Source organism: Otolemur garnettii, unplaced genomic scaffold (genome assembly GCF_000181295.1).
Source record: "Otolemur garnettii isolate 467f Iridium unplaced genomic scaffold, OtoGar3 scaffold00081, whole genome shotgun sequence".
NCBI classification, from domain to species: Eukaryota; Metazoa; Chordata; class Mammalia; order Primates; family Galagidae; genus Otolemur; species Otolemur garnettii.
The window spans coordinates 6,221,175-6,231,065 of NW_003852476.1; the positions used below are offsets into that span (position 1 = coordinate 6,221,175).

Consider the following 9,891-nt stretch of genomic DNA (forward strand, 5'->3'; position numbering starts at 1 on the left):
GGCCAGCGTGAACATGTTCCACTCCTGGCCCTTTATACACATAGTCAGACCTAGTCCCTGGTCTCCAAGCACTTGATCACAAAGGTCACAAATTGCATTTTTATTTGTAAGTCGTATCTGTGCCTTGTACTTGCACAGTAGTGTCTCCCCCATAACACTGAAATACGATACTGTGGCCTCTTCCCTCACATCGGGCTGTGGTTTTCTCATCTGTGCTGGATACCTGGAGCTGTGTGGTCCCTTCCAGCATCGCAGTTTTGTGGTTCTAGTAATGGTCTCATTGGACAATTGAAAATTCTGCTGCCTTCTGAAATATCCTTGCTCAGGGGCCATACTCATCTTTTCTGTATGGTTCTAATTGTAGTACATGTGCTACCAAAGCAAGCACTGAAATGCCTCCTGGAGACTTTTACTGATACCCATATTGAACTCTGAAATTATTTTTGGGCAGAGTGCCATGGTTTACTCCTGTAATCCTAGCACTCTGAGAGGCTGAGGTGGGTGGATTGCTTGAGCTCAGGAGTTTGAAACCAGACTGAGCAAGATCAACACCCTGTCTCTACTAAAAATAGAAAAATTCACTGAGTGTTGTGGTAGGTGCCTGTAGTCCCAGCTACCCAGGAGGCTGAGACAAAAGAATCACTAGAACCCAAGAGTTTGAGGTTGCTATGTTGCTATGAGCTATGATGCCACGGTACTCTACCAACGGTGACTGAGTAAGATTCTGTCTCCAAAAAAAAAAAAGGAAATTATTTTTGGAAGAGCACTCAAAGGTCATACATGTATTAGCATAATTCCCTAAACAGAGCACATTTATTTATTTGCAAGCTGTGGACCTCTTAGATGCTTTAATATATATAACTATTGTTTCATTATCATGCAGAAGAGTGAGAGCAGATTCTATCTGAAGCAGTGGTCGAGCCCATCATCTTTGGATGATGATGATAACTGTGGGCATTTCTAGAAAAATGTACATGCATACATATGAACAGTGTTCTGGAAACAGCATGATCTGGTTTGTGGTTTCCTTTACTCTGATCATGGACTCAGGGCCTCAGGTTAAAATTTGTTAATTTTATTTTTAAATATATTAAATGTATTTTTCGTAATTCCTAAATCTCAGGGTGGTGTTCTAATATATTCCTTATATATTTGAGAACATTTTCATTTCCATTAATTATAGAAGACAATTAATTAGAAAAAATAGGAGTTATAAATTTTAGAGGAAAAAGATGTTCTTAAATAATAAATATGTTCTTACTTCTGGCTCCTGGTTAAATATACTTGATGATGACCCATTTTAGGACCTATTTAGTTGTATTTAGGTATTTTCAAAAGCTTCTGGTTGGTTTTTTTTTTAACTACAAAACCTCACTCCACAAAGTTCTATTTTTTGAAGGGGTTTCTTTGAGGTCTGCAGTAGATAAAAACTTGAAAAACAAAAACTAGGACAGTTGGAGGGACCCCAGCTTGGTATCTTTATTAATATAAACTTCTCCCCTGTAAGAAGATATAGGATTTAGGTGTTTAGTAAATTTTTCTTAAAACATTTACCCGGTTTTTGAGCTGTAATAGGCATGATAGTGTATACTGTGTTAATTCAGGATACAATGATGGGATTGTTGAGGCCTGAGTGCTCCTCTTACCCTTTGAACTCTAGTGTCTTATGGACAGAGTCCCTATGGCCCAGCAAGTTTTCTGTTCTCTAGATCTCTACTTTCTGATCTCTAGATGTCTACTTTGCTGACATCTTGAAGACAAGCTGATGGTTGGAAATGGAACTGAATAGAGATTGCCCAGATAGCAGCCCCCTAGCTAATTAGAGATACCACTGGAGTCCAGCTCTCTGGACTTCAGGCCAAGGCTCTCTCCAGACTCTATCTCAGTGTGTGCTGGAGGCAGTAGGGAAGCCATTCAGTCATTCACAGGTGTTTATTGTGCACCGGCTGTGTGCTCAGCACCCCTCTGGGTGTTGCAGATAGAAGCAAAGAACCCAAGACCCAGAATCTCAGCTCACACAAAGCAAACAGATGCTTGTGAAGATAACAAATGGTGGGTAGGTGCTAAGTGGAGGAATAAAACAGGGTGATGAGGGGGCAGAGCAAGATGGTAGACCAGAAGGATTCTTCAGCTTCTGTCCTGGAATGAGTGCGGAAAAACAGAGAACCCAACCATACCTGGTACAGGGACCTTACCCAGATTCATAGCTCAGGGAGTACAGGAAGGAGATGTTGAGCTGTATACAGCATAGAATCCAGAGTGGTGGAAATCTGATGAATTAGACAAGTGATTGTGACTGGTTGGGATTGACTGGCCCCTCTGTGATGATCTGGGAAGGGAAGAAGCCTTTCTGGAGGTTTCAGTTGTTGGGGGAAGCTGTGCATTGAGTGGAAAGCTTCCAAGAGTGGGAAGACTCAAATAGTAGACAACAACCAGATTTGAATACTGGTTAAAGTGGATTTGCCATAGGTTTGGTGGCTGGCAAGGCGCCATACTGAGAAGGTCTCTGTGGCCAGGGGGCTGCCATTGTGGGAATGTCGTGAGAAGGTCTTAGCAGGGGCCTAAAGCATGGCCATCTTAATTCTGCTTGCCAAGATCAGAACTACACTCTTGGGACAGGCTAAGGGACTCTCATACCCCACAGGTACTGGAGTCAGTGGGCATTGTGAGACCTGCCTCTGAAGGATTCTTGTGAGCTATAAGATCCCAGTCTGGCAGGGTCTGAATGCTGAGGAAACAATCAGGTGACCACCAAAAGCAACTAAGTTTAAAATAAGGACCATAGAGGTTGCTGGCTGTGCTCTCTGTCTTTTAAAAAATCCACAGTGCCACCTGGTGTCTTGGCAACATAGTTCAACATACTGTCATCAGAGCAAGGACTTCTGTTTGAAGCAAAGGAGGCAGTGAGATGGAAAAAGGAGGACAAGGAGGCGAACAAGAAGAAAGAACACATGAGGCGGAACCAACAGAAAAATTCAGGCAGCATGAAAAACCAAAACAGAGGAATTCCCCCAAGGGACCATGAAGCAGCTATTGCTGAAGATTCCACCTATACAGAATTAATGGACTTGACAGAAAGGAAATTTAAAATATGGATGATAAAGACAATAAAAGGAGTGGATGACAAAATGGAAAGACAGAACCAAAGTTAGGCAAGAGATATATAGAATATAGAAAGGATATGATGGAGCTTAAGGAAATGAAGGAGACAATCAGAGAATGTAAAGATGCAGTAGAAAGTAACAAAAATAGGTTAGACCATGGAGAAGAAACCTTGGAGCTAGAGGATTAAGTTTTTGAGTTAGCCCAGGTAGTTAAAGAGGCAGAAAAGAAGAGAGAGAAAGCAGAACAGGTGCTTAAAGAATTATTAGACTATGTGAAGCATTCAAATATATGAAAAATAGGGATTCCTAAAGGGGAAGAAGGTTGTCCCAAGGGAATGGAAGCCCTGCTGGAGACTATCATACATGAAAACTTCCCAAGTTTTACTAAAGACCCTGACACACTCCTTTCAGATGGATATCAATCCCCAGGTCATCTCAGCTCAGATAGAGCCTCTCCAAGGCACATTGTATTGAACCTGTCCAAATTCAATATGAAACAAAAAATTCTCCAAGCAGCCAGGAGTAAGAGCTAACTGACCTACAGAGGCAGAGCCATTAGGATGACAGCAGACTTTTCTTTTTTTTTTTTTTTTTTTTTTTTTGAGACAGAGCCTCAAGCTGTCCCCCTGAGCAGAGTGCCATGGCATTACAGCTCACAGCAACCTCCAACTCCTGGGCTCAAGCGAGTCTCCTGCCTCCGCCTCCCAAGTAGCTGGGACCACAGGCGCCCGCCACAACGCCCGGCTACTTTTTGGTTGCAGCCATCATTGTTGTTTGGCGGGTCTGGGCTAGGGATTCGAACCCGCCACCTTAGGTGTATGTGGCTGGCGCCTTAGCCGGTTGAGCTATAGGCGCCGAGCCGACAGCAGACTTTTCAACTGAAACCTTTCAAGCCAGAAGAGCTTGAACACCTTCAACGTTCTTAAAACAAACAATTTTCAGCCTAGAATTCTGTATCCTGCTACAATAATCTTCAAAACTCATGGAGAAATCAAATATTTGGAAGATATACAAGCACTGAGGAAATTTGCCACAAGACCAGCTCTACAGAAAATACTTAGACCTATTCTCAACACTGATCATCACAATGGACCATCAGCAAAGTAAACAGCCAGAAGCTTAAAGTCAAAAGTTAATGTCCACAAAGGCACAAAGACTAAAACTACACAATGGATTTTCACAAAAGAAGATGAATAGAACTCCACCACACTTATCAATTCTCTCAAGAAATGTCAATGGATGGAATTCACCACTGAAGAGGCACAAGCTGGCTGATTGTATAAGAAAGCACAAGCAATCCATATGCCGTCTCTAGAAGACACATCTGGCCTTGAAGGACAAATCAAGACTCATGGTTAAGGGATGGAAAACAGTATTTCAAGCAAATAGACACCAGAAGAAAATAGGAGTTGCAATCTTATTTTCAGATACAAGTGGATTTAAAGCAACTAAAGTTAAGAAAGACAAAGATGACATTTCATACTGGTCAAAGGAACAATACAAGAAAACATTTTAATTTTAAATATTTATGCACCCAACTTAAATGTTCCCAGATTTATGAGTCAGACATTGATGGGTCTGAGCAATATGATATCCTGTAACACCATAATAGTCAGGGACTTTAACATCCCTCTGACAGACTGGACAGATCCTCAAAACAGAAACTAAACAAAGATACAAAGGACTTAAATGTGATGTTCAAACAAATGGGATTAATAGACATATATAGAACACATCATCCCAGAGCTAAAGAATATATATTTTTCTCATTAGCCCATGGTATATACTCCAAAATCAGCCACATTCGAGGATACAAATCAAACGACAGCAAAATTAAAAGAATAAAAATTATACCTTATATCTTCTCAGACCACAAGGCAATAACAGCTCAACTCAACTCCAGCAAGAATGTTCATCCCCACAAAATGACTTGGAAATTAAACAACCTTATGCTGAATGATAGTTGGGTTTAGGAAGAGATTAAAGAGGAAATTGTTAAATTCCTCAAACATAACAACAATGAAGACACAAGTTACTGAAACCTGTGGGATATGGCAAAAGCAGTCCTAGTAGCGAAACTTATCATATTATATGTCTACATTAGAAAAACAGAAAGAGAGAGCATTAATAAACTCACAAACCATCTTATGGAATTGGAAAAAGAAGAACAATCTCATCCTAAACCTAGCAGAAGAAAAGAAATAACCAAAATTAAATCAGAGATTAATGAAATTGAAAACAAAAAACCATTCAGAAAATTAACAAAACAAAAAGTTCATTTCTTGAAAAAATAAATGAAATCAATAAAACTTTGTCCAGGTTAACTAGAAACAGAAAAGCAAAATCTCTAGTAAACTCAATCAGAAATGATAAATGGACAATAACAGCAGATACCACAGAGATACAAGAGATTATCTCTGAATACTACAAGAAACTCTATGCTCAGAATTTGCAATATGGAGGAAATGGATTAATATTTAGAATCACACTCTCTCCCTAGATTTAACCAAGAGGAAATAGATCTCCTGAACAGACCAATTTCAAGCATTGAGGTCAAAGAAACAATGAAAAAATCTCCCAACAACAAAAAGAGCCCCCCAAAAGCCACCCAAAAGCTCTGGTCCAGATGGCTTCACACCAGAATTCTATCACACCTTCAAAGAAGGGCTTATACCAATTCTACAGAAACTATTCCAAAAAAATTGAGAAGGAGGGAATCTTCCCTAACACATTCTATGAAGCAAATACTATTCTGATACCAAAACCAGGAAAAGACCCAAGCAAAAAAGGAGAATGTCAGACCAATTTCACTAATGAATATAGATGCAAAAATACTCAGTAAAATCCTAGCCAATAGATAATATAGCTTCTCTTTAAAAAAGTCATACATCATGATCAAGTAGGTTTCATCCCAGGGATGCAAGGCTGGTTTAACATATGCAAGTCCATAAACATAATTCACCATGTCAACAGTAGCAAAAACAAAGACCATATGATCCTCTCAATAGATGCAGAAAAAGAGATCCAAGATGGCAGCCAGCAGGAGGCTGATGAAGGAGCTTTAAGAAATCTGCAAATGTGCCGTGTACACCTAAGGCGCCAGCCATGTACACCTAAGGTGGTGGGTTCGAATCCCCAGCCCGGACCCGCCAAACAACAATGATGGCTGCAACCAAAAAATAGCCGGGCGTTGTGGCGGGCGCCTGTGGTCCCAGCTACTTGGGAGGGAGAGGCAAGAGACTCGCTTGAGCCCAGGAGTTGGAGGTTGCTGTGAGCTGTAATGCCATGGCACTCTACCCAGGGGGACAGCTTGAGGCTCTGTCTCAAAAAAAAAAAAAAAAAAAATCTGCAAATGTGGAATGAAAAACGTGCATGACACCCAGGTTGATGAAGCTAATTTATTGCCTTGACAAGGGCTTATTGTTCCTGACAACCCTCCATATGATCAGGGGGCCTTCAGAATCCAGATCAACTTTCCAGCAGAGTACCCATTCAGGCCACCAAAGATCACATTTAAAACAAAGATCTATCACCTGAACATCAATGAAAAGGGGCAAGTCTGTCTGCCAGTAATTAGTGCTGAAAACTGGAAGCCAGCAACCAAAACCGACCAAGTAATCCAGTCCCTCATAGCCCTGGTGAATGAGCCCCAGCCTGAGTACCCCCTATGGGCTGACCTAGCTGAAGAGTACTGTAAGGACTGTAAAAAATTCTGTAAGAATACTGAAGAGTTTACAAAGAAGTATGGGGAAAAACGACCTGTGGACTAAAATCTGCCACAATTGATTCCAGCAAGTGTGAGCAGAGACCCTGAGCAGAGCATTCAGACACCCTGCAAAGCAGGACTCTAGAAAATTGACACGGGCCACCGTCTGGCATTTGCTTGTGGTGGTTACTAACTTTCTATAGTTTTCTTAATCAAAAGTGGTCTAGGTAACCTGTAAAGAAAGGATTAAAAATTTAAGATGCTCTAAAAAAAAATACATGTAGAAAAAGCATTCAATAAAATACAGCATGCTTTTCTAATTAGAACACTTAAGAGTTTAGGCATAGATGGCACATTTCTTAATCCGATCAAAGCCATCTATTACAAACCCACAGCTAATGTAATACTGAATGGAGTAAAACTGGAAGCTTTTCCACTCAGAACTGGAACCAGACAAGATTGTCCTCTATTGACACTACTATTCAACATAGTGCTGGAAGTTCTAGCCAATACGATCAGGCAAGAGAAGGCTATAAAGGGCACCCAGATGGGAGCAGAGGAGGTCAAACTCTCACTCTTTACCAATGATGTGATTTTATACTTAGAGAACCCCAAAGACTCAATCACAAGATTCTGTGAAGTGATCAAAAAATACAGTAAAGTCTCAGGATATAAAATCAATGTCCGCAAATCAGTAGCCTTTGTATACAGCAATAACAGCCAAGATGAGAAGCTAATCAAGGGCACAATTCCCTTAATAGTGGCTTCAAAGAAAATGAAATACATGGCAGTGCCCATGGCTCAGTGAGTAGGGCGCTGGCCCAATATACCAGGGGTGGTGGGTTTGAACCCGGCCCTGGCCCAAATACAATAAAAAATAGCCAGTGTTGTGGTGGGCACCTGTAGTCCCAGCTACTCGGGAGGCTGAGGTAGGAGATTCCCCTAAGCCCAAGAGCTGGAGGTTGCTGTGAGCTGTGACACCATAGCACTCTACTGAGGGCAACAAAGTGAGACTCTGTCTCTAAAAAAAAGAAAAGAAAAATAAATGAAATACCTAGGACTATACATAACAAAAGAGGTGAAGGGAAATATCTTTTCTGAAGAAAATTATGAAACCTTAAGAAAGGAAATAGCAGAAAATATTAACAAACAGAAGAAGACACCATGGTCATGGCTGGGAAGAACCAACATTGTTAAAATGTCTCTACTTCCCAAAGCAATCTACAGATTTAATGAAATCCCCATTAAAATACCATCATCATACATTCAAGATTTGGAAAAACTAATTCTTTGTTTTCTATGGAACCAGAAGAAACCCTGTATAGCCAAGGCATTTCTTAGAAAAACAAAGCTGGGGGTTATCACCCTGCTAGAGTTTTGGCTATACTACAATCCCATAGTGATGGTATTTGCACAAAAATAGAGAAATTGAAATTTGGAACCAAATAGAAAACCATGAGATGAAACTAACATCTTACAGCCACCTGATCTTTGATAAACCAAACAAGAACACACACTGGGGAAAGAATCTCTATTCAATACATGGTGCTGGGGGAACTATATAACCACATGTAAAAGACTGAGTCTGGACCTTTCACCACTTACAAAAATTGATTCTGATGGATAAAAGATTTTTGTTTCTTTGAGACAGAGTTTCACTATGTTGCCCTCGGTAGAGTGCCGTGGTGTCACAGCTCACAGAAACCTCAAATTCTTGGGCTTAAGCAATTCTCTTGCCTCAGCCTCCCAAGTAGCTGGGACTACGGGTGCCCACCACAATGCCTGGCTATTTTTTGTTGCAGTTGTCATTGTTGTTAGCTAGCTGGGGTCGGGTTTGAACCCACCAGCTTCTGTGTATGTGGCTGGCATCATAACCACTTTGCTATGGGTGTCAAGCTGGATAAAAGATTTAAATCTAAGGCATGGAACAAAAATCCTTGAAGAGAGTGTGGGGAAAACACTTGAAGATATCGGCCTGGGGAAAGATTTTATGAAGAAGACTCTATGGCAATTGCAGCCAGTACAAAAATAAACAAATGGGACTTAGTTAAACTGAAAACCTTCTGTACAGTTGAGGGAACAACAACCAAAGCAAACAGACAGAATGGGAAAAGATATTTGCGTATTAAGAATCAGACAAAAGCTTTATAACTAGGATCTATAGAGAACTCAAATTGGTCAACAAAAAAGAGCCAACAATCCCATATAGCCCTGGGCAAGAGAGATGAATAGAACTTTCTCTAGAGAAGACAGACAGTTCCAACCCAGGAATGGATTAACAAGCTGTGGTATATGTACACCATGGAATACTATTCAGCCACTAAAAAAGATGGAGACTTTACATCTTTTGTATTAACCTAGATGGAGTTGAAACACATTCTTCTTAGTAAAGCATCACAACAATGGAGAATGAAGAATCTAGTGTACTCTATTCTATATGAAGGCAGTAGAGGAGCTAATATAAGAAGGGTAGGGGAATGAGTAAGTGGGGAGAGGGGAGGAAAGGGCGGTAGGGGAGTCACAGTGTATGGCACACCTCTTGGGGTGGGACATAATTAGAAGAGGGACTTTATCTGCCAAATACAATCAGTGTAATTCTTTATACCTCAATGAATCCCATACAAACAAAAAATAGCAATAAAAACACATACACAAAACCCAGGGTAATGGGATCAAGTTTGACAAGGTGGCTGCTTTACCTAGAGTGGTCAGAGAGGACTGCACAGAGAGGGTGACATTTCAACTGAGTCCTGAGGCACACGAAGCATGTGAAGATTCAGAAAGAGCATTTCAGGTAGAGGGAGCAGCTTAGGCAGAGGCCTTCAGGTTGGATCAAGCTTGGCAGGTGGAAGAATAACGGGGGTGGCAGGTTGAGGGTAGACCTGCAATCAGCAAGCTTGGTGCATCATCCCAGCCCTGCTGCCTAGCAGGAGCGTGGACGACGGGCACATCCCTCCATCTCTATTTTATTTATTTATTTATTTATTTTGAGACAGAGCCTCAAGCTGTCCCCCTGGGTAGAGTGCCGTGGCATTACAGCTCACAGCAGCCTCCAACTCCTGGGCTCAAGCGAGTCTCCTG

The 9,891-nt window shown here is 41.1% G+C and overlaps 1 protein-coding gene and 1 pseudogene across 1 annotated transcript; one reads left to right on the forward strand and one right to left on the reverse strand.

Moving 5' to 3' along the window:
- Positions 1 to 290: 290 nt before the first annotated feature.
- Positions 291 to 388, reverse strand: LOC111726813 (annotated as a pseudogene).
- Positions 389 to 6,133: 5,745 nt separating this feature from the next.
- On the forward strand, positions 6,134 to 6,962 carry LOC100940843 (ubiquitin-conjugating enzyme E2 L3-like). Its single transcript, XM_003794431.2, has 2 exons — positions 6,134 to 6,160; positions 6,533 to 6,962. Exons 1-2 carry the CDS (start codon positions 6,134 to 6,136, stop codon positions 6,872 to 6,874), a joined length of 369 nt encoding a protein of 122 aa, XP_003794479.1. The 3' UTR covers positions 6,875 to 6,962.
- The last annotated feature ends 2,929 nt before the right edge of the window (positions 6,963 to 9,891 follow it).

Coding starts and splice junctions, on each gene's coding strand:
- LOC100940843 (XM_003794431.2), top strand. CDS start 6,134: ATGGCAGCCAGCAGGAGGCTGATGAAG. Junction 6,161..6,532: donor CCAGCAGGAGGCTGATGAAG/GAGCTTTAAGAA, acceptor CTTATTGTTCCT/GACAACCCTCCATATGATCA.